The sequence below is a fragment of the Haemaphysalis longicornis genome, unplaced genomic scaffold (genome assembly GCF_048455015.1).
Source record: "Haemaphysalis longicornis isolate Haplotype H1 unplaced genomic scaffold, Haemaphysalis longicornis Haplotype H1 scaffold_5, whole genome shotgun sequence".
NCBI classification, from domain to species: domain Eukaryota; kingdom Metazoa; phylum Arthropoda; class Arachnida; order Ixodida; family Ixodidae; genus Haemaphysalis; species Haemaphysalis longicornis.
The window spans coordinates 166114275-166139636 of record NW_027526385.1 but is presented as its reverse complement, the minus strand read 5'-3'; the positions used below and the strand labels follow the sequence as shown (position 1 = coordinate 166139636).

At 47.9% G+C, this 25362-nt stretch overlaps 1 protein-coding gene across 1 annotated transcript in view; it reads right to left on the bottom strand.

Moving 5' to 3' along the window:
- Positions 1 to 9359: 9359 nt before the first annotated feature.
- LOC144139989 (uncharacterized) overlaps positions 9360 to 25362 on the bottom strand; it is a 94446-nt gene continuing 78443 nt past the window's right edge. Inside the window, exons 5-6 of the mRNA XM_077672205.1 lie at positions 22685 to 22879; positions 9360 to 9550 (exon numbers count right to left, since the gene is read on the bottom strand). Coding sequence (XP_077528331.1) covers positions 9360 to 9550; positions 22685 to 22879 — 386 coding nt within the window. The remainder of the gene's footprint in view (positions 9551 to 22684; positions 22880 to 25362) is intronic.

The following is a 25362-nucleotide window of genomic DNA, read 5'->3' as shown; positions in this document are numbered from 1 at the left end:
CGGGGATGTGTAAGAGCGACGTGGGTGTATTGGGTTCCCGGTTTGTTGTGGTATTCGGCCATGGTTTGGGCGAGGCGGGCCGGCCACCTTCGTCGCTGTTATACCAAGTGGACCCGCCCCTTGCATACCTGTGTGCCTCTTATATTGGTCCTTGAGTTGACACGATAATCGATAGCCTTCGTGTTGACGTAGCCGCTGCCAATAAATTCTCTTAACGTAGTCAATTTGCTGACGACGCATGCTGTTTTTGTGGACACCAAACTGGAGACGTGCGTCATGATCTGTTTGAATCTTGAGTTCCCCCTATATGCAACCGAGGGGAAAGAAATTAGGGAAACTGGCACTCACGCGCGAATCTTTATTGGCGATGCTGTTGTGGGTGAGCATTGCCGGACACATGTTTAAGTTGTAGTATCATTGATTTGCGTAGTTGCGGTGCTAGTAATTGTCCTCATGTGCATCGACGAGGTCGTTCTCTTCGCGGGGAGTGGTAGATGCAAAGTCATCCTCATCATAGGACCCTTCACCAGTTATTTGCCATCGACCCGAGGAAGTGGTGGCTGGATCTGCAGGTCGTCTCGGTTGGCATTGGAACAGTCGTATTCATGTCGCTAGTTATCCATAATAGCTTCGAGATAATGTGGCGGTCCAGGTTATCTCTCACAAATAGAGTGTATTTTCATGTTAAGTATTATAGCTTGAGTTTTTTTGTTGTTTTTGCTAAAGCGGCTGCGCGTGCCGCGAACGCTCGGCGGTCGCCGCGAGGTACGCGATCATGAGCGCTGGGCATTTTCCTGATATTTTTTGAGACAGTGAATTCACGCCTATTAACAACAGCACCGCATTTATATGATTGTCAAGCTTAGTCTGCTTTTCATGGAGACCAGTATATTTGCAAAAACTGTTGGGTCCATGAAACAATGTGTGTAATCAAACAACAGCCTTTTTGCCCATAAGGAAGTTTTTGCGACTAAACAAAATGCCTGAACACGACTAAACGAGTGAGCATTCCTCTGCGTGCGTCTGGAAAAACAATGGTGTTAGGTATGTTAGGTGTAAGTACCTGTGACCTATCATGGCCATTTCTATTGTATGTTGTTTCTATTATATTTTGCCGTTGTAAGGAAACATATACTGCAATATATACTTATGTTATATCCATGGGAAGTAATTTGCTGAGCTATCAAGTGATCTTTTAGCCGCTGCTCCTTTAATATAGTACTTCTAAACATGTCGTTCATTTAGACAACCATTCTAGCATTTAATTACGCCAAACTTTGAAGTGGTCAGCTCCTTTTCAGGTTGGATCTAAACTCTCGAATGAATAAATAATTCTTTCTCTCTGGCCTAATTGAAGGAAGGGTGCACACTCATGGGGATGGCAGCCACGAATACGTGAGTGCGGAATGATTCACGGAGAAGCTGTGGTCGTCGAGAGGGTGAATACTTGGGTACCCTAGCTTATGCACCACCGTGCGTCCCGTAGGGGTGAGGACGAGTCGAGTGAGTTGCTGGACCGGCTGCTCTTCTAGTAACTCAGGAAGCAAATTGTGGATACCTAAATGCAGAAGGCGGGCAGTACGCATGAAGCTGGGGAGGTGGTGGGTGATGTTGAAAGATTTTCTTATGAGAGCGTGAATTTTGGCATGTTTCTTTTGTTTCAGATTGACGTACGCATTGCCGTATGTGATGCGGCTGAGCAGCAGAGCTTGGACCGGATGGCACGTGTCTGGTTCGTTCAGGCCATTGGGCTGGGTGCAGATTCTTTTGCTGAGATGTATGAGCTGAGAAACTGGGACATAAATCTGTGGGAATATGCTTGCCCCCATGCCGTCTGCGCTGAACGTCACGCCATCATACGGAGTAAGATAACTTCAGAAACTAGCGTGCAATGAATCGTAATGAACAGGTCCACAGGAAAGTTTGGGCGTTCGCCTTAGGTGCCGACTCGAGGAACGGGAATTGCGGCGAGAGAAAACAACTTTGGAAAAGAAGTGGCTCGAGGCCAAACTCCTGAGGGTGGCGGCTCCGAAGGGGCTAAGGTGTGCCTCCTTCTGAACGTCGTCTTCTTGAGTCAGGTTGGCAGTGTACGTGTGCGTACGGTGTGCCAGTGCTGCAAGCGAACGCAGTCTTCTTCTCCTTGTAACTGAAGGATATACACCTTCTGCCCCTGACACGCGCCCAGGATGGTGTTGTGCTCATTATGAGTAAAGGTGTTGTTAGAGAACTGCAGTGTGCCCCATTATATGGATGTCAAAGAGAGCAATTCTTCTCGTGGCGCCCGATTGTGGATTCATTGCAAGTCCACACGCGGATACATTCGTTCTGGGCCGCCAACAGAAGCCGCAATGCAAAGCGGGCTGAAATTTTTTTGTGTAGGGAAGAAGCACAGTTTGGCAGTAGGGTTGGCCAGGACTGTTGGCCAAGTCGTTTGGCTTGGCCAAACGACTTGGGTTGGTTAGATCGTTATAAAGCGCACGTTGTAAATGACTTTTGCTGTGTGTGTTATAATTCGTTTAGTAAATACCATGACTGCACTGGCCTGACGTTATTGTCTTGCGTTTTTCTGCCGCCTATGTAACGACTAAGCTTGTTACCATGCGGGCGTATGTAGCCATTTGGTGTTTGTGGCCTTTCGTGTATGTAGTCATTTGAACGTTTATTTTGACGTTCCTACTATAGCGTTCGTTAGGCCTAAGATTGTCTTGTTACCTTTTGATTTCTAGATAGAGTTTTGTGTTTATCTCTTTGTGTAAAAAGTTAACACAAAGCGCTTTTTATGGGCGCGTGGGCATTTCAACTTGACCGAGCTGTCTAGTAAGTATCCTTCACTGATGGCTGCGGCGATTTGCTTCTTGTGACTTCTACCGCAAGCAGAAATGCACGGCAGTAGGATGGTGCACATGTGTCGGAAGAGACGATGCGACAGACGCCGAAGCGAGGGAGGCTGCAGCTCGCAGATCTTGCCCGAATACGAGCACGCGTTATTCCCAATGGGCTGCAAGAGTACCCGTTACCACCATCACTTTGGCGTCGGTGGAGAACGCCGCTCCCCCGGTAGCGCCAGTCCAGCGGGTGCACGTGAACGTTAAAGTTGAACCTAAGGTGACGGCCACGCGTGGTCCTAAATCCGTCTACGAGTTCCCGCGGAAGATCGATTCTTACCAAACGGCGCGGGGCGCATGGGATGATGCTGTCGTGAAGCGAGTCCTGTCCATTGCGCACGTCCACTGCGCTGCGCGTGCGAGAGGCTACCAACCGGAATTATCATCAATGCCATACGTTATGAGCCGTCTCCTTCCGGAATTTCCGCCACGCAATTATGAACTTCGTTTGGGGGAGGATCTTGCTCTTCGCACAGAGCCTCACGAGGAGAGCCCTTCAAGTACGCGCGAGCGATTTCGGAGCAGCCGACGCGGACAAATTAGTGAGCGCACGCAGACAATGCTGCCCACGTTTGAGACCGTGTTTGCGTACCCAAGTTTTCGCACCCTCAGGGCCCTCGTAACGAAAGCGCTCGTAGTTAAGGCGCATTTACTCGCCAAGCGTAAAGGTTGAACCGGCTGCGCCTGGTAATGGAGTTCGAAGCCTAGCGCCCCCCTGGCTGAATCGACGCCGCAAGACAAGCGAAAACGGCAGGACAATCCGGTTCGTCTGTGTTTGTCATGTGCGTATCGATTTATCTCCTGAAATCTGGGACGAGATGAGTAACGCGCAGGGAAGCACAGACCGCCAACAGCGATTAAAACTGGTTGCTCGTGTTTGCCGGCGAAAAGTCGGAAGGGTGGGAAAGTCCTTGGTGCAGGGAAGCCTCTTTTTCACCACCCACGCCCAGCTGCAGACGGGCTAATTCCCTCCGCATGTAGGGTTCAGGAGGACCTTTGCTCTTTGGCCTCGCGAAATGTGTGCGCAATTATATGGGCTCAAACGTTTTGCACTGGTCGATACAAGTACGATGGTTTCTCAAATCGAGGACAAATTTCCAAACTGTGCAGGAAATCAATACGGGTTTTCACCGCTCGGACATTCTTCAGGTTAAAAGAACTGTCAGCGAAAGCAGAGGGAGAAGTGAGACTTACGCTTTCTTTTGGAGGCAAGCAGCGTTTGCTTTACCTGGCTGGTTTATATGTGCTCCGCTTATGCTGTGCAGAGACTTCCCCTTAAAGGAGGGCATCGTGCTCGGCCTTGGGAAGAGGGGCAGGGAGTGCAGGCTTCTAGCCCCTTTCGTTCTTCGAGCGGACGGTTCACAACTGCCCACCAATCTCTATTGCGCCGCAGAGTGCCGTGCCGCAGAGGAGCGGGAGGAAACAAGAGTTACGTGGTCTAGGTGATTGTCGCAGCTTTTCGTGATACGATGTTCAGCGCCAACAGAAGCGGAGAACTTTACTTCTTTTTCGGAGTGCCTTACGGAGAGATGTGGCGGTGGACGAGATAGACACGGTTGATGCTCGGCCGTGTCGGTTTAATCCCAGGCAATTCCGCGCTCAGGAGCACGCTCTTAGACGGAGTACTGAACGAACTCATTAGGACTGGCGCGGTGAGACCCTCACCAAGCCGCTGGGCATCCCCTGTAGCCTTATCAGTGAAATTAAAATGAGCTATGTGCAGGGCTGTGTTGACTACATAACACTGAAGGCACTGACCAAGAGAAATCCGCACGCTTTTTTGGCTATTCAGTCGGTGACAGGCCAGCCGGGCAACGGTAGCAGCTTCACTGTGCCGGAGGTGGCAGAGGGTACGAGCAAATGTAAATCTGCAGTTGACCATGTTCTGCCAAGCTGACCGCATTCATTTGCGACCACGGTCTTTTCAAATTTACTGTGCTTCAATTTATCTTGTCTAAGGCTCCAACGTCGCTCATGCGGTTGATGGTCGTCGTCTTGAGGGATGTGGGGTGCAGGCATGCGATGGTCTATTTGGATGATGTGGTGATCTTTGCAGAGACTATGGAGAAGCTCGAATACCATCCCTGAACAGGCCTTCTGAGGAGGCACCTGGCGTCATGGAAGGTGTTGCGGTTTGTTGCGCACAGTAGTACCACAGTCTCAGCGGTGAGAAGTTGCAGTACTTCATTAGCTACCCTGGATCACTGGACGTGGAAAGCTCGGAAAAGCTTTTGCGCATGGTTGCTTTCTAAGTGCATTACATAACGCAATTTACGAAACTCGCCGGGCCTCTTTACAAGCTGTCGTGTAAGAAAGCAGTGCATCTGGGAAATACAAAACGAGGATACTATACATATTTCGATTTCACAATAGCGGCCATGGCTAGTTTGCGCCTTGACGTTATGAAAGCCATTGCTCTGCAGATGGACACGAGTGACTACAGTGTTGGGGCAGTTTTGTTGCAGGAGCGCAGAGTGAGTTGTGCTTTCACGAGTCGTAAGCTCAGACGGACGAAGCGGGATCACTCCGTAACAAATAAGCGCCTGGCTATCATGTTCGCAGCATCAAGCATGTACCACCTTGCAGCCGTGGGTCTCACCGTTCTGACAGATCAGCAGGCACTGACTTAGTTGAAGAGGATTAGGCACCCCGCAGCGAGGCTTGTGAGGTGGGCATTTACGCTGATCGTGACGCGTGTACAATCGTGTAAATCCGCAGAAGCACGCACAAGGCGCCTATGCTTTGTCGCGCGCGCCCCTGAATACGGGAGCATGCGCGGCGAGCACCACCCGGAGTTGGTTAGCAGGCAAGACACAAACAGCCATGCAGACGCGAAGAAAAATAAAGCGGCATCTTGCGAAGGAAATCTCTCGCCCTAGCATAGAGAAAGAAAGTGAGGCAGTGAGTAAGGAAGAAATCAGATGTGTGCGCTCGCGGACGCTCAAGAGTCTATCGAGTGGCGTAGCTTGCACTGGTAAGCGTTATGGGCTTGACCTGTATCCGCTAGGCCATAAAGCTTCAATACTGCGCTACATCCCCCAACTGAACTACGAAGAGGTGGTTTCATAATCCTTCCGTGTAGCGGTTCAAAGAAAGTTGCGGAAATGGTTCATGGGTTATTTTCGCGACTCCAGAGCTGGCAGGGAATTACAGCAGCCGTAAGACTTACGAAAAATTACGCTGCCTCGCAACCTGACCACTCATATGGAAAGACGTACTAACCGATTTTCGTGCCTTCCCTTTTCGTCAGGTAGCGAAGACGCGCTAAGAAACCTATGGATTCTACGACTCCGACAGAAAACGGCTACGCGTGGCAATTCGTAGCGTGCGAGATAATAAGACTCCTCACACGGTTCTAACGTGGAATCCAGTTCATTCTAGTTATAACGGAGCCCATCTTTAAGTGGGTGGAGATGTTTTTCCTTAGGAAGTCAGCGTTTGGACAGGTCGAAGAGAAGCCGTCGGAGACGTTTACTCGCCTAGGCTTCCCCCTAGACAGCACTGAGAATGCATGGTATTTCATGAACTCTTCTCGGACTTTACCGAGCCTTACAGATACGCAACAGTCGGACGAGTAATTATCAAGCTCAGAGCAACATTGCAATGATGAACCTGAAGTGCAAGTTCTCTTTAACAACCGAGGAGCAAAATGTATGGGATGCATGTCCGCCTGAGCTACCTTTCGCGACAAGGACTACCGTAAATAGGTGGACGCGTTTCACAACAGGTTACCTCGACTCCCCCGCGACGGGCCTCGCCAACGGCCAGGCTGGGGATTTCAAAGTAGTACTGGGGTTGTCCAGTTGATTCTAGGGAATGCGTAGTGCAGCTCGATTTCAGATAGCGCGGTGGATGATATCACAGGCAGTACGTGATCAGCGTAAAAGGCCCGAACATGCCTGCATGCTGCGCGCGATTTTGCCGGTCTCGCTTGAAGTGTATCGGATGCTCCAATATCAGTACTTTCATAGCCAAATAAGCTGAAAACTCGCGAGTAGGCACAACTCGGGCATTCGGCAATAGCACCCTTGACCGGCTCCGCCGCTAGAAGGGGCGCTCGCTGCAGCAGCGTAGGCGCAGAGGACTAAGGACCGCTCCGCCAAGGCTTCGAGGCGAGCGGTAAGTGCTCTGCAATGAAACCAGTGGGCATGGCGCCGAACACAAGAGGCAGCAGCGGCGGAAGGATAAAGAGACGACCAAAGAAAGAAAGCAAGGGCGAAGATGGGGATCAGGAGGCTTAGAAGATGGCACATAGGGCATTGGAGGAAAGCGCTGAAGACGAGAAGAGAGCCAATGCCGAACGTGCCTTCGAAGAGGATGACGATTAGGGCTCGGAGGTCTCGTGCAGAGATGGAGAAGTGTGCCGTCGTCGGAATTGCGTTCCCCGTCGGACGCCCGGTCCTATGGACGAGAACACTGCGGCAGTCGACAGGACTGCCAGTGTTCAAGGCAGACGCCACTGCCACTCAGCACGTCCAGCCTGCGGGAATGGAGCAATGACCTATTCCAACGTCTCTGTACCTCAGGTGCGGCTGCAGCACCGTCGCTGTCGCCGGCTGCTGATGTTCCGCCTCAGTTACGCTGCCTGCTCTCGATTGTCTCTGCCGTCATTCGCCAAGTGTGTGCCCTTCCGCAAGAAACAGACTTTTCCTATAGCCCTTCCTGGAGTTTGCTGACAGATGAACCATTTTCGCGCATTTTGCTTGTGGTCCGTCTCATTTGAAGATCTCGCGACACCCCGAAGGTTCAAATATCCTGCCGATAGCATCACATGCTCCTACGGAGTCAAAGCGTCCCTCCAGTCAGCGTCACAGCTGGCCCGTCAGCTTTTGCATTCTGTCTTGAATATATGTGTTGTTCTGTGGCTCGGCGTTTTCATAGCCTAGTGCTACCACAAACTCAAAAGTAACTATTAGATTTCCACGCGGGGCCTCCTCATTATGGATAAAATTGTCTTGTCTTTAGAAAACTAAAAATCTACAGTTGACTTCTTTTTTCTGCAACGCTGGACCACCCAGTGCCCAATCCAGGCTACGGACACCAAACCCAAATTCTGGTGGGTTATTCATCCCATCCCGGTTTCTCAGGTAGACAGTGGGTGTGTTTGCCTAGCTTCCTATAAAACATTTCCACATTCTAGGGCCTTCCCTTAGGTGTTCCGATGATTATGAAAAACAACTGCTATCTTATCGGAGTTACTTTATTCTCTTTATTAGAAAATTCACCCGACGAATTGGAGATCTAGCCCTCTGAGGGAGCATGTGCTATTCGTCAGTTTAAAAGTACCGCTTGCATGTTTGGCGTGTTTGTGGCTTTTCTTTCTCGCGTTTTTCGCTTTTTAGGAGCTACAAAACTAAAAATCTGGTAACAAAACAACTTAGCAACGAATTTTGTGCGCATGCTTTGGAAATAAATACTCGCTGCTACCTGGATCATTTGACATGCTTGTGGTAGCTTTTACAATGCAATTCGGAACGCGTAAAGTCCCTGTTGTAATCCTTTTCATTTTTTGTGGTAGTGTTGACTCTTTGCTCGCGACATTTTTCGGGTGACATCGCTATATTGTCTGCCCCACTCTAGTGAAGATTACTGTTTCTATTTCACAACAGTTGCACATGTCTTTCAATGCGCTGTGCACCTGCAAACCCAGAAACTTGTGGCGCGGTCCATCTGATTTTCCTCAGCGTTTGCCGCATGCTTCCAGCATCATCATCTCTGTGATTCAAAATAAACGATTCTCTTGTATGATACTCTATGCGGAAGATATATCGTTTGCACCTACCCAGCGGAAGCGCTAACAGTCACGCCAGGCAGTATTTCTTTTATTGCAACAATCCAAATGTGGCGTTTTGTTATAACTTCTTCAATGAATTTTTTTTAGTTCCTGTGATCGAATGCTGTAAGAGCATGGAGCGTGAATACGTAAAATCAGAATGGATTACGCAAATGAGAATTCAACGCGCGAAAGACGCGATTACGATAATTATTTTTAAAATATATTGCTTCTGTTTCACTATCCAAGTGTCAGAGTTCTGTAGAAATCCTTTCGGTCGACATGCAGACTAAGGCAGCAAATAAAGCGTCTTTAATATGAATAAGAGGATTTAGCCCAATGCTGAGCACCAATGATATTGTTTTCGAGAAATCATTTCTTCCTCTAACAAGGCTACGTATTGAACAATAACTAAAGTACGGCTACACAACTTTCACATTGCCCCAAGTTAATGTCATTAGTTCAGTTAGTTACATCATAGAGATTTGTTAAAATCAGATGTTTTTTTTGGGGGCGGGGGGGGTCACCTTGATATAGTCTTCACTTCACTTGGGAGCAAAGGAAATGCCGCGGTGGGAAAGTCGCGGTGCACAACGCTTCGTTCGGATATCCAAGAGTTTAGTGACGTCCCACGATACTATGCGTCTTTCGTTGTTATACTGAAACATTTCACTTTCGCAACACGCATATGAAAAAATGTGTCACAACTTACGCATAATTGAGGTAGTTTTAGGTACAGACGTCTCTGTAGGCTTCTCTGTAGGCTTTTGTGTAGGCTGCTCTGTTGGCTTTTGTGTAGGCTTCTCTGTAGGCTTCTGCGTAGACTTGTGTGTACGCTTCTCTGTAAGTTTTGGCTTGGGCGTCGTTTCGGTCGTTTTGGATGTTTGGGGTGCTGCGGGAAAAAACACGCCTGATCAGTCTTGTTCACAATATAACATGCTGTCGCCGGTAACTACTTCACCACAAAAATGGCAGGCAAGGTGGCTATGCATTATTGTAAAGACACGAACACTGCAATGATCTCACACAGTGCATCGGTTAATGTTACACATGCAGCATCAATGAATCATTATCACAGATCTTTATTTAATTTATGACGGGATAAATTGCGCAGCAGTCACGCATCGAGTGAGGCCATGCTGTCGACTTTATAGGCTATTGTCCCTGTGCAGAGGCACCAGCGTCTTGCTTACAAAGACCTAGCAAATCCGTAATTTTTCGTTGATGGCTCTACAAAATACAAATGACCTCACATTCATCTAGGCGTCCACAGAAGGAATCACTGCCAGCCAAACGGCCACGATTTGCGAAAGCTGCAGAAACATCTAGAACCCGGCGCACTTCTGGAAAGACGCAGAGATAGAAAATGCTGCGTATGCTGCCAGCCCCTCCCGGCAATACACGATAAGCTTTCAAACTGTATGGGAGGCGACACACCTAAACAGAAAATGCTGTGAGAAATTGCACTTTCTTGGCTCGGAAGTGCTCTTCAGCACAGAGGCAGAAGGGCGTTGCTGCTGCGTTGTCAAATGAATGAGGTGTTCTCAATTACAACACAACAAAGCCATTACTGTCCCGGTATGTACAACTACAACATCAATTGTCTATATACCACACCGTATCCAGTATGAACCTGCATCCACGTAGCTGGTATCTGGACTTCTTTTAGGCGGGGTACAAAGGCGACGCAGGAGTGCGCGAATTTTTGTGCACAATCTGTCAACGTAGAGGATATGCAGCTCCTATTCAACACAATATTGTGGTTCACAGAAAGTTTTACCTCGGATTTAGGCACGCGTACATTGTTTTGTAACAGCAGCAGAGAAGTGGGGTGCTTTCAAGGGCCAATATGTCACCAGGAGTGAAGCCGGCCCTTTTTTAGAGAAAGAATTCACTTACAACAATTGTTTCCAAGGTGCGTTTATTGCATTTCGGACGTCGCTACTTGAAGGGCCAATTTGTCACCAGAAGGGAAGCCGGCCCTTTTTAAGAGAAAGAATTCACTTCTACAACATTTGTTTCCAAGGTGCGTTTATTGCATTTCGGACGTCGCTACTTCTGTGGCGCACAGCAATAATTTGAAAGCCGGGAGTTTATCTATGAATCATTTAGCCGAGAGTCTCACGCTGACTGGAACATTTATTCTCAAATTGGTTACGTGCATCCAGCCTAAAATCAAACAACATCTAGCTCTGACTACCCACTGAAAGCAAGAATAAATATACTCAACGCTCTACGGTTGACGTTTTATATTTCAACAAATTTTTCCCCTTCTTATGCCGGGGCAGGTAGTACTGCAATGCAGATGAACAGCAAGGTATCCTAAATCATTCGGATTTTTTTTTGCGGCCCGCGAAGATGATGAGGTAATTAAGAAACAGGCGCCTTCGCTTTGCAGTCAACGAGATCGACTAGAAACGGAAGGCTGAACTGCAGGCCAAAATATTCGCATGGTCACAATATGTAATGGAATGGGGGGATAAAATTTAATTGGCGGAGCAGTGAAATTTATTAGTGCACGTTATTAAAATTAGCGACTACAATGTAGGGGACAAACGAAACGCTCAACAGTGGAAGGAGCTTAGAAGAAGATAAAATGAGGCTCGCTGTTGCAAAGATCCAATCTATGCAGTGAGAAACGGACGAGTGCGCACAGCATGAAAGAGACCGAGCGGTGGAACAAATCTATACTACGGTGTACGCTGTAAAGGTGAGTCAGGGTACAGCCCTGATCCTACACATACTGCTTGCGAGGTCTCACTAATGAATATTGAGGGGGTTAGAAAGGAGCGGATTAGTATGCAAAAGTAAAAGCGTCTCGCACTACGGCATCACTGAATCACGCGAAAGAGGGACGCCAACATGGTACTAGAAAGCTACATTCAATGGGCATGAAAATAACACAGCGATAAGCCTACTCTGTGTTGTAAACAAGCTGTTTACAAATACATTGGGTACCTACCAGTGGGTTAACCAACGTTGTTTAACCCGTCGAATAGGAGACTTAACATCCAATACAGTAGCCGCCTGAACCCAATCACACAAAGTGCAGTCTTGGTTTCCAAACCACGTGGAAACGGATAGACATGAGACAGCAGCCCCATGTGGCGCACAATCCAGTAATAGGACAATAAAATAGTAAAGATTCTTCATGTTCGTTCAACGGAACTTATGTCGGCAAAACGGCTGTCCTCGTGGAATAATGTATTTAACAAAACCTCCACCTGGTTAAGCCCACTTTAGCAGAACGGGAACGATGCAGACATCAAGAACTCCTCACTGAAGTGCTTTTATGTCGCCTCCCCATTGTACATGCGTATCTTACACAAGATTCTATTCACAAAACATAATAGACCGAGATGTGAAGAATGTAAATACGAGCCGAGGGTAAACCACACCATACTCGGATGTGCAAAACTCGGGATCGCGAGAAAAATCTTCAAGCAGTTCAGCTGGAACAGGTTCCTTTCCATTCCAGTTACCTGTAAGGAGACCGTGCTCTAGTTTACATTTCTTATGTTTTTAGTTTACAGCGTCTTAAAAACTATTTAGTCATTGTCTATAAGCAAACGCACGACCTATCTTTTGTCGCATGATGGCCTTAGTTGCTTATGTGCCATAAAAACAAACATGGCCTAAAAACGTGCGCCTACTGCCCAGTAATGAGCGAATCATTCTAGTCGAAGCAGAGCAATATTAAAAATTAGATGGTTTACACATACAACCACAAGAGGCGGCCATCTCGTAACGTCACGTGACACGAGTATCACGCGTTACCTTAAATGGCACGACGCCGCCTACTGCGTGCGTCATACCCTCCAGCTGCCCTTGCTACGTTATCTACAAATGACCTTTCTGACAGACAGCGAGTATTAGTAATCGGTCAGGCAAAGTCAATAACTTATTGCAGCCCATTGCACTATGACACCGAAACTAAACCCACGACCTCGCAGTGCCCTCATGGTCACCGACGACTACGTCACCCAGCCCCGGCGTGCATGCCTGATGATCTCCGTCCAGGGCGAAGAGGCTGTTTCTAACACCGACGCTACTGGGGAGATCTAACAGTGATTGCCTCTTGCTTCATCGCAGTGACGCCTTCCCAAGAGGCTTTGAGTGCTTGATACAACGCAACGCCCAAGATTTGGTATTCTATTTTCAGGAGCATAAGTATATAAATCAGGGTGTCGAACCAGAACAGACCCCAAAAACTGAAACCGAAAACGAATTTTTGCCCTGAACCGGAACCGAACCGAGCCCGTATTTTTTCCGCGATTTTGGAATTCAACCCTAACCGGAACGAATCAAAGGAACCGTTCCGAACCGGTTCCGTGGCTTCAAAACTAGTTCACTTTTTCATTATGGGGCTATACCTCGCGTCTGAAGATATTTTTACCGCTAGCCTGACAGCACCGCCAAATATAATGTATAGTCTGTAGTTCCACAAGCCATCGGGTTCTTATTACCTTGAATTTATTGTGAAGTTGTACGTATATACCATCAGGTTGCATTAGGTACTGCCATCTTCTGTAGTTTTCTTTTGCATTGAGAAACGTATATTCGGAGGCAACATATCATGACTTATTCTTCATAATTCCTATGTACATGGGGTGTGATACTGTGCAAGCGTTTCAATGTGTTTAATTTTATAAACCCGTGCCCCCTTCTGAAGAGCGTCAAGTACATATTAAACAATAAATCCATATCCGCTACTCATTCTGGTCCGAACAGGCAGTTATATACAAACAGCAGTGAGACACAAACCCCGCGGAGTCCTCTACATCACCAGGACTTCTTGTACAGGGAAATTGTGCCGCGTGTTTACTGCTCTACGAGAGTGTGAAAATTTAAAAAAAAACTTGGCACCGCATTTGTCAATCTGAAAATAATAACCACGGCACGATATAAAAATGTTTCAGAAAATTGAAGAGGTCTAACAGTCAAACTTTGTTCGATCTTATCTGAATTCACCCCCCCCCCCCTCCGTTAATTCGGAATTTCGGGTAATTTAGACGCGTCGTCTAGTCCCTTCGGATTTCCGCGCTGTTCCAAGGCCGAAACCCCAATTATTTGGAGAGATTCGGCCACAAGTTAGTAAATTTCAACTCCCAGCCGAGCTCAGGTTCAGAAAAAGCAGGGCATCCATCCGCGGCCGCGTTCAGCTAATTAGGATTCGCAGAAGAAATCAAAGGCTCATCTTCGAGATGAGAACTTCGATATCGGGACGGGATACGAACGAGTTTGTGTACACCTCGCAGGCACTCGCTGCAAAACACATGGGACTGGTTCAGAATCAAGTAAAAGGCAAAGTGCCCATCTCTGTAGCCATCATCCAGTTCACAAATCAGGTGACCATGACATTGTATTTTCTATCTTCTGTTTCGAACACTTTTGTATTGTCAGTAAACGACAGTGACTAACTAAAAAAGAACGTTTGCTGATTTTGAATGCATCATTTAGGTGTAATGGCTGTACTCCCGAGAAGTCGGACAATCTCTTCCGTACCGTAACATCCGAATTGGCGAGGTTTCACTGCACTGTAAAATGGGGTAAGTTTTAGGAAGCAACAAAACTGAACGAAAAAAAATCTGCAGAAATTCACATAATGAGCTTCTAATGCCGCTTACGCCGCTTTTATAGACGGTGAGATTTTTGCAGCCAAAGATTTCTATGAGCAGCAAAAAATATTAGAATATTTGTTTCTTTTTGCGTTCTCTTTTATATCTGTTCACCAATAGTACAAACATATATACCAGTACAGCGATGAAGTGCGTTTACTTCGCTAATAAGGGTTTTTCGACGATGGAAGGCATACTGCAGAGTTGGTCCATTTACATTATTTTATAGGTATTTCCAACGTTCTTTCGCGGTAGTTTTTTGTTTATTCTTCGGTCTAGGGAGAAATGTAAAATCAGATATTTTTATTTTGTCGGATCATTTTTGTGAAAGTATTTGTTCTTTGTAATTTTTCCTTTTCAAAATTTCGTCCCATGAATTATTTTGGTTTACGCTATTATAACGATTACATGTGGTACTTTCGACAAATCTGCATTTTTGTGGAAATGCAGACCGTAATACTACTTCTGAATTCACTATGCTACTACCGTTACTAGAACACCGTCGCTGTCGCCTGTCCCTTGAAGTGTCATTCGCAAGCTTCAATTGTCCTTGTTTTCTACATTCAGTGAGGCATTATAGCCGTTCGTTCCTTCTGTGCGGTCTGTTAGCCCGTGAAGGGGGGAGAATGAAAGCGCACTTCGCACGGGAAGGTAGGGAAAATGAAATCGCTGTAAACACCACTTACCACGCTTTGCAGGTGAAAACTGGCGCGGACGCCGGACAGTTTTCGACTTCTCGCACTGCTAATGATCTGCTAATGAACCGTCGTTGGAACTATAGGTACATGAAAAGCGCAGAAGACCAAACAGTTTTCTTAAAATGCGAATTTTTGGCTGACTGTGCGAAATAATTGCCACCTGCAGGGGTTTCCTGCCTTCCATATAGGCTGCCCGCATGCCAATAAATTACCTGTCTGACTGCCTGCTTGCAGCAGAAGCTTCCGGGGTGGACGTGTGATTTGGAGACGAGGTGCGGCCCGTCACGAGCCAGCCAGTGGGGAGGGGGTTCGCAAAGCCGCACTACGGTAGCACTCGATGCTACCAAAAACGATGGTGGACAAAAGGGTCGTCTGCTTTGCGGGTGAATGGGGCGATGGGCAGCCTGCAGTGAGGCTCTCCATTGCCAGAAGATTCGAGAGCGGACGCTACAACGGGGAGGCAAAAGAGGAAGGGCGGCCATCCGCGGCACCGCATCACTGGCCCCTGGCCAGCAGGCTACATGTCTGCTTGCCAGAAGACTGCTGCGAGGGTGCGTAATTTGGAGACGAGGTGCGAACCCTCACTGGTGTGGGGAGTGTGTTACAAGGCGTCACCGCGGCGGGTCATTGTTTAGAGCTAAGCTCTTAGGCGCCCGCTCCTGTGGTTTCGCGTAGCCGCTCAGCGTTTGCCTTGTTGTAACCGGCAGAACGAAGACACCAACGAACATAGAGCGAGCAGTAAAGCGGAGTACAAAAGTGTGGAGAAAATGCGAGGGGGAGCGCGTTATGCCGAGGCCGCGCGAGACGTGCTCTCTCCGCGGAAACGCCGTATGAGATAATACCGCACGCCACCGCTCGTTTGCTGATGACACGATCACTTCCTGAGACTCAGCAGCTATGCACCGTCGCCGAGAAGACTGCTGTTTGCGCTGTACTCAAATTTCGCATTACGGAGCATTCCAATCGGTAGCCATTTTTTTGTTTCTTCAGCGAAACAACTGCGGGTATTATACTGCGGATTTATGCGCCAGAATAAAATGAAATTCAATTATAAAAATGAGCGAAAGTAAATTATTAGAAAAGAAACTGGCAGAACAAAGAGTAATGGTTAACACACACAGTGACAATTAACAGACATTGCCAGCCTTAAGTGTCCCTGTGAGCAATTTATTTCAGTTCATCTGGGGTTGTAATCGTTGACCTCACATGGAAAAGATTCATGTTTGCAACACAAAACATTTGCGCAAACAGACATTAAGAATTTGTTTTTCTAGCGACTTGACAGTGCAAAAAAAACGCAGCACACAAAACTTGTTTTTTTTTTCTCCGGACCCTTTATAACCCGTTTGAACCACTTTGAACCGGTTCGAACCGGGCGAAATGGTTCTGTACCCGAAACTGTACCCGGAACCCGGAACTGTACCCGAAAGGCTTTAACTTAAGCCAAACTGAACCCGGAAAGAAATCCGGTCGGACACCCTGATGTAAACACACGCGCGTCTCTAGCATTCCCCCAAAATTGAAGAAGGACGTGACGTAATGGCTGTCACCGATAGCATGCGTATACGACGTTCCTGCAAGACTGTTGAACTCCTCGATGTGAACCTTGTACTACTGGAAGGAAAACAGGAAGGGTTAAAGGCTTTTCTCAGGCGCTACAGTGAATTTTTGAAAGCAAAATTTCACTAACCTCGTCAAGCCGTTTCTCCGTCGCGGGGGATTTGACTTTTATTAAACCACCGTTGCGGGATACCATCAGCGATTCATCACGTGACTCGCTATCCGCCGCTGCCGGCTTCGCGGATACTCTCTTCGCTGTAGTGTCCCAGATTGGCGAAGTGGGAGAGCGAGGCCAGAACGAGTGTTGCATGGTGACGGAGGTTCTGAGCCGTCGTGGGCAAGTGGTGTCTCACCACCGGGAGGAGGTCGCCCGGCGAGCTGCTTCACTGGAGAGGGTCCCGAATGCCACGCGAGAGAAGACGGAGGAAGAGCGACCCGTTCGGAACGGAAAAAGCTGGAAGCGGGATCACAGCCGTAGACAAAGGCAGCCTTCGGACAAAAAGAATATTATCTTTTTCAGGGTTAGCTCAGCAAGCTGCAGTCATTTTTTTGTAGACTTCTTAGTAACTCGAGCCTCTCCCTGCCAGACACCGCAGCATCACCAAAGATAGACACGGATTCCCGCTAAAGGCCATGCATTTTCACACGAGTCCGGAAATATTCCGGCACAAGTGGAGGACTTGTTCGCCGACGAATCGATACAGACCTCCTTGAAAAACGCACTGGTCAGCCCGTTTGTGCTTGTGTACCGAAAGACTCCACACCGAGGTTTTGAGTTTGCTGCCGAACAGAATTACCGCAAAGACGTGTTTTGCCCTTCCAGGACCTGCTCCAGCGCCTCTGCTACGAGAAGTACTGCTCTTCGATGGATTTCAAACCCGCCTGCTGACAACTTGGAGCACCCTGCGAGAACGGCCTCGGGCGTGCTCCACGTTTTCAAGGTCATGCCATCACGGCGGAGTATGAATGAAGGGGAAATTAGTGCCGCAAGTAGGGTCAAACATGTAGAATTGCTCCAATGCGCTTGCCACCGGCGTGTCCATAAAGTGCACGCTTCGTGGGTTGTTACACTTGTGTCGGACGTAGCGAAACAACCAAGCCCAAGAGAACAGATCACAGACAGAAGAAGAAAGGAAGACGGATGCCGTGTGCATTATTATCAGTGACCGCAGTATGATACGAATGTAGTTGCCCTTCAATGGTGATTTATGGCTCCTTTCTCCTAGATGAGGAATCAGCGCATGTCTGAACCTTAATGCATCGCACTCAGGTTTCTCTTTCAACGGGAAGCAAGTGGTTTGGTTGGTGGATGTTAAAAATGTGGAAAGCAGCGCGAGTTAACGCGACCCAGAGTAGAAGACAAAGACGACGCTGACAGCGCCGCGTGTGTGTCTTCTACTCTGCGTCCCGCCAAGTCGCGATGTTTTTCACGTAGCTAACAGGCTCTCCCCCTTAAAGACGTCGTAAGGGTAACATGACAGGCCCTGATCATTTTACTTCATGCAGAAAACAGCTTTTAATATGAGTACAAGGCCCAAGCGTGGCTTTACGTTACTTACCACTTTAACACCAGCTTGCAGTTTTGCCCCACGTGTCCATCGCATCTGTCATTAGCGTCCTTACAACCCTTCTTCGCGGGAAGGGTTGTAAGGACGCTGCTGTTTGCGAGTCCTTACTCGGGAAGAGCACATGCGAGAATTCCTTGCCCCCAAAAGGGATCGCGCAACTTGACTGCTGTGCCGTCCCGTAGTTGTTTGCGAATTACGCAGGGCATAGCCATGCAGACAACGCTGGTGTTTACAGTGACATTGTGGAGTGCGCAAGAAGTCTTGCGTAGTGTACTGTGAAAATACTTACTCCAATTTTCCTTTAGAAACGAAGTTCCTTCGATTTTTAGCATGTTCATCTCTTCATGACAGCAAACACGAGGAATATGCAGTGTGCGTTGGGTGAAAAAAATTCTCAGTTACAAATTGCCACAGGGCAAACTAGTAGACTACGAATGATGTAGATATGAGGGAATGCTGCACAACCAAAACGAGGATGTTCAGCGACGAGAGTTGGTAGAGGAAGACGACGAGGACTTTTTGTGTGGCATTGTGAATGTTGGCGGCCGCGCAGCTTTTCCTCGTGTAAATAGGGTGAATATTTTAAATACATTTTTCTCTACCGCATCCTCCACTTGTAACAGTATCGCTGCAATTCCGCCCGTGGAAGATAGGTGTAAATTTTTTTTTAACATGTCGCCAGAGGAAGAACACGGTAGCTGGCCTAGAGGGTAAGAATACGCAGTGCACATTTTGCTGGTGGTAGAGAATTAACAGATCCAAGATTTCCGCCATACGTTGCTACGATTTTCCCACCGGCGTAACGCAAAACGCCCCGGATGGCTGAAGACAAGGGATCTAGTTTTAAACTTCAAGTGCGTTTCCTGTGATTGGTATTTATCAGGTAATACTTTTCGTGTCTTGAATGTTACCCATTCCGGGGGGGGGGGGAGAAATGACAGAGCATTTTCTTTACGACTACGAAAATATTGTCGCCTTCTTTTGTTTAGCATTTCGTGGATTATTTTACCCAACGCACCTTTCTGTCACGTCCTGCAGAGAACGATTTTATGAACGGCATCTATGCGCTGATGTGGGCGTAATATGGGCAGTATTGAGAGCTGCGGCAATACTAGCTTTTTTTCTAATATTACGCTGGACAAGCAGCGCGGACATTTTTTTATTCTGTCGCAATTTTTCGCCGCTCGCTGCGACTATACCCAAATCACTACAAGTATATCGACTTCTAGATGAGCAGCGTAGGCAGTTAATTCGACGAACTCACAGCTCCAACCGATTGCACCCCTCCCGCTAACGGCGACGACAGTTGAACGCGAAGCTTTCTCGTGCTGGATTCTTTGGTTGGCCAATCGCACTCTGCGAGTATGTGCTACTGTGAAGGTACGCACCATTGTTCTAGTATGCCCACACCACAGGTGTACCTTCCGTAGGCCTAACGTTTGGTTTTGGGGTGTATGCAGCAAATCGGCTCCTGCTGCCTGGCGTTCACTTCGACCATGTCAAAATGAAACAGTCGGATAGACCCCAGCTTTATAACGTGACGGCCCCAGGTTCGATTGTGTCCATGGGCAGCGTTTTTTCTCTTTCACCTACCCACGATCATTCATCGTCATAGAGAACCGCGGTTTTCGTGCAGGGCGCACTGGCGTACAATGGCGTCAGTGAGGTCACTAAAGTTTCGCTTTAGAAAAGCCCCCACTCCGATTCGCCGTCCGTCTCTTGCCGTGCCATCTTCGTGCAACTGTACACACCCCTTCGCAAGGGAGCCGACCCCTGATGTAAGGGAGTGGTTTTGAGGCACTGGTTGACCCACTTATAACGTGAGCATGTGCGGAAATAACGTCGAAGCTCCAGCCTCCGCCGCAACGCAACTGCCGGTACGGCTTTGCTCTGGTTGCGCCAATGCGCATAATGTGTGCAGCACGACAAGGCACGTGTAATGCTTACTGAAGCCATGTTTCCGCGCTCGTCACGAGTATTTAAGGAGGATACGTTAGCGGCAACTCCGAACTGCCGCACTCCTGAAACGCTGGCGGTGCGATGAAAGGCGTTTCGTGCACTTTAAGTGACGCGGGGCTAGATATTCCGCTGCGTGCAAAAGCTGATACGCGCTAGCAAAAGCTACAAGATAATCTGGGCGACACCACGCTGATCGGCTTAAACATTCAGGCTAACTTGTTTCGCTGCCAAAACACGCACCCCACGCGTAAGCACCACAGGAGGCATGCTTCAGAGCAAGCGTGACAAGGCAGATTGGTGCGTACTACACTACGTTTGCCGGCATCCTTCCGTTACGCTCTGAAAAAGTAAGCCTGGTCGATGTTCATGGGACAAAATTCATTCATTGGAGAATGACAATGCAGCGCAGCCGGTTCTCCGTGTCCCGCTCACCCTATGGAAAATGGTGCGTTGCGAAAGGCCTCCCACAAGGACAGTCTTAGTGAAGTTGCGGCCAGTGAGAATTCCAATGCGATTCGTCCCACTCCCGGACGTCCCAATCGCACCTGATACATCCGACTGCGGCACAGGTTTTCCCCGTGGCTTTCACAATTTCGGACTCCACACTTCGCGGAGCACCATGGCAGCCTATGACAGAAACCAAAACCGCCCCGTGCTAAAGGCCAGTCATGGCAAGTGCGGCGCTAGCGTCCCTTGTTGGAGGTCAGTCCAAGTGCTTGCTGGAAACGCTATTTAGGTGCGCTGTGACATATTGCTGAGTCGTCAAAGGGAAAATAATTGGAATAGCAAAATGTGCTATAGCAGTGCTCTTTGCGCTTGAAGCAATTTAACGAAATGGGATTTGCAGGCAAATGAAACGCCGCTGTCAGGAAATCATTGCTGAATGAGTGAGCATTTGGAAGCTCTATCACACCAGGCGCAAAACCTGAAAACGACGTGAGTTATCAGGATGACTATCAATCCCAAAAAACATAACGCGAGTTTCTCGTACGGTTAAGTAGGGAGAACGTCTAAATGGTCATTCGTTAAGGGATCCAGTGACGGAATAGGTGGAAACAAAAAGAGTGCATGCTACCAGAAAATGTGCGCGTTCACTGTTGAACTTTGGCTACATTCTGCACTCTCCGCAATAGTTAGGCAGTTAACACGCCGTTCCCACAGATTGCGCCGTCTGTGTGCTGCCTGGTGTGTGATACTAAGAACGGTAGTTGTTGCTACAAAAGCGGCCTCTGCAGCCACTTCACTAGAACTGGGCTTAGGCGAGGTTCTTTATTCTTTTCGTGCGGCGGGACGTAGCGACGTGCGAGAAAAGGATGGCGTCGTGGCAGGCTCCTATAGCCTCCAGAACACAATCGTCAGGAGAGGCACTGGCGCCAATTTTAATTAGTCTCCCCAGCTGCGCCAGCATGTCTAAGACATGCTCGACGTTTTGCCAACAACCTCCGCCACGGCTCGCCTCTTCCGCCGCTACTTCCTCTGAAATAACATCTGCTAGGGCCCCAGGGCATGCTACGCCGAAGAAGCCACGACACGTGGCCTAATCTGACCGAAGTCGGCCGCGTGCCTAGCGTGAAATTCGCTCACATAGCAGTTGGTGGTGCACACAAACTGCGCGAAAGCCCGAAGATGCGGCGAAACGAATCTGAAGTCAGCCGCAGGAACGAAGCAACACTCTGCTCTGTGGAGTCCTTGTGGACCCTTAGGTATCGCTTAAAACAACGTCACCGTTGTACAAAATTTCGTAATGCATCTAGAAATATCGTGATGATGATTATGATAACTATGATGCTGACCAAAGGTTTTTCTTTTCTTTTTTCAGATGGAGTCACTGCTTTGGAGTTGCAGTGACCTCGTCCCGTCAGACAGTGGTCAGGAACCCACGGGCTCTGCTATCATCTTCCACCAGCTGGACGATTTACTTGGGGCCTCTCGGCACATTCTGTCCTCCATGCAGCCTAGTGACGTTGAGGGGTAACTTTCTACTGCGACGCAGAGGGCGCCGCTTTTGCGGAGGGTTTGGATGCGCTCCCTGGTGATTGGGCTTCATCACCGTTCCAGCTTGCCTAACTCGTGGCGATTGGCTTTTGACGCAGAGCCATTTGCACAAGGCTTAAGATCTGCGCTTTACTTTTTAGCCGACACTATTCCCTTTCAATGGAGATCGCTTATTCGTGTGTGGTTGGCTGTCAGAGTCAAGTTCAACGTCACGAGGCTAGGCCTTCAGAAATTCGCGTGCTGCACAAGTGATATACCGCAGACTGCCTGCCGGAGTGATGATGCCCGAGAGAGTGAATTATGGAAGGGGCACTAAATGTGGCAAACTACCTGTCGTCATCCTGAAATCTAGGGGCTTTAATGTATGCCCCGGTACTCTCGATGTCGACAAGGGACCCAATGCAACCTTCAGAGCTTGCGTCAAGTTGTTATTGCTCGCAGGCGTTTTTAATATGCACTGCTCACTTGGTAAACGAAAAACGTTGAGTGCGGAAAGATCGTGACAATACTGAGAACCCCAAATAAGTACAATCTGTTCACCAATGCGAATTAACAAACACTAAGATTCCAGACCTGGACTTTGTCTACAAGAATATCACACTACAAAAAAGCGTTTTCTGTCTCGTACCCTTCGTTCGGGTGGAAAATGTCGGGGCCGCGGTAGATTCGTCTGTTATAGTATCGGTAGAGTCGCTGGTAATGTCGTTGGTGAAGTCTTCGGTAATGTCGTCGATGGTAAAGTCGGTGGTGAAGTCGGTGGTCATAGTCGTGATGGTAGCGCCTGTCATCCATGTGCCGAAGCTTTCATCGCCATCTCGGTAGACTGCAGGAAAAAAGCAATACGTTGTCCTTTTGTACTTGCACGTTTCTTTGCACGAAGTTTAGGCAAATGGACAGAAGTCAATTAGGTAATGGTTCAAACACCTTCCAGTTCGGCTCCAACGACATGAACGGGGCTTCATTGGGCTACTGTAAAAGGTCGTGGGACTGCTCAATCAGGAAAGCACAACACGTCGCAATTACTTCACATGAAAACGTGCTCATGGCAGCGCCCCCGCCTTCTGAAGGCACTTATGCTATGCCATTCCTGAACAGTCTGTCCTTCTTGTCAAAATATAATGTATAATCCGTAATGAGTCGATTCGGGCGAACTGCTGCTGACGTGTGAAAACTGGTGATGGCATTATTGAACAGAATACCTGGTGCAATGGTCGATTATTTCTGATTTACATGAACAACTTACCGCACAAAACCTATAAGCTAAAACAGATTCTTTCCTCGAAAGCGAGAACCGTTATCCGAATATGCAAACGTCTTATGCAAGGTGGCATTAGCTGTAGAAGCGATATACTGTTAACTTTTATTTGTGTGACGCATGTCCACTGCCTGCGGCCTCTTTACAACCTCTAGACGATGTGATGGCTCTACAGTTCAGCATGCGGATGTAGCTGGCTACATGAAGTGTCAGAGCCTCCTTCCACGCCTTTGGTTAGTCAAATACGAGAATAATACCACATCACAGCAAGCCATAAAAAAATCAACATTTATCCTCAGGGACACGGACATTGGCGTGAAATATTTGTGATTTTCAAGATGGCGGTATTTAGCACACTGCGGACCTAATCAAGTTTTGGTGACACGAACGTGCCAACCGCAGACAGCAAGAACTGCGAGGGTCAAGTCGAAGAATCTACCACTTTACTTGCTACTGTTTACTATTTTTAACTTATTTTTAACTTCGGGCGGCCATGTGCAACAACCTGCTGATGCGATAGGACATGTTTCAATCGTGTATTTTTACAATACTACTGTTCACCGTGGCAGCAGCCTTAAGTTTTGAAGGCGATGTTAATCGCTCGACAGGTAGTGAAGCCTTAGTGAAGCCTTACGACTGTTCAGCTTTGCAGCCGCCTTAGTTTTTCTTATGGCGGTGTTAATCATTCGGCATGTTCTTTGTGGAGAATCCCGGCTACTGATGGCGGCTCGTAAGATTTTTCGGCCCTTTTTTATTCTTCCAACAGCCTACTTTTTGCTACAGTGGTATTGAATGGAAGCCATCTACTTGTAGTGCTTATGAGTGCTATCGTCTTTAATTACTCAATATATTCAATAACTGAATTTATTTCGGGTAGAACACGTCTGATGTGCTTTTGGGCGCGTACACAGCAGGATTTCCTTACGAAAAATCAGCGCGCGTACCTATGTTAGCACTGACATTTCCGCAAGAGAAATCGAAAGCGGTGGACCGAACTACAGTAGAGCAGGAATGAAAAAGGGCGTGAAATGGCTGCACGCAGTGTGTAGACTGTGCGGAAAGGTGAAGAAAGAAAGAAGTGACTATTTGCATCCGTCAGGTAGATGACGGGGGTAGCAGCTTTTGTCTGGACCCCCAATCTACCTTCTGACAATCCGCCGGGATCCCTTGTGACGCGGTGGCTGAAAGGGCCAGATCAATTATTTGACTTTGTGCATCTCTTTCCCGGTAGAGTAGCATCTGTCCTGTCAAAGCAGGGACAGGTTCACATCACGTGGACTTAGTATGCCATACCGTGAGAGTGCATACACCGAGGGCTACACATCTCGGGATGCCGTTTGATCAGCCGTTTGCGTCTAGCTAATGAAGCTGTAAACCCCCATTTTCACCTTCGTCCAGATGATTTCCTCACTTTTTGTAGGGTTATTCTCTATTCTCGGCGGAATGGTACAGCCTGTCTAAACGCATCTTGTTGTGCAGAAAATGTTCATGGCCTTCACAATGGCCTCTGCAAAAACTTAATGTCCACATGAGACAGGGAGCACGCAAGCTTCTTTTGAGCAGGCTTGGACGAAGTATTTTCCATATGGAAGATGCTGTTTCACTCAGAGCAAACATGATTCATGGTGCCCCGCTTATCTTTTCCGGACTTGAACTGTGATTACGAAAGCATCGGTGTTTTGCCTTTTTGTGTTCAATAAAACTGATTTCCCAAATATGTCTGTTTTTTCTTTAGAAATTGCTGTCATAAAATGGCTCACGTTCTTCCCGCCGGCCTGTTGTTGAGACAGAGAGTGACAAGTTGGGTAGCGAAAGCGTCCGACAATTTTTTTTATATGCCGCACATCTCCCTGATTAGGCGCCCGATTCCTTTGCATCCCCCCGTCACTCCTTTTTTCCTCACTGGCTCTGTACGGTCCTTCTTGGTGGAGATTGGGTGGAAAGTGCACACGCACTAGCTTCACTGCAGTGTCAAAAACGCTTTCCATCTCGGAATAACTCGCCTCTTGCGCTGCATTCCCCTTTGTTGTCGTTCTCTTCTAATAAATACG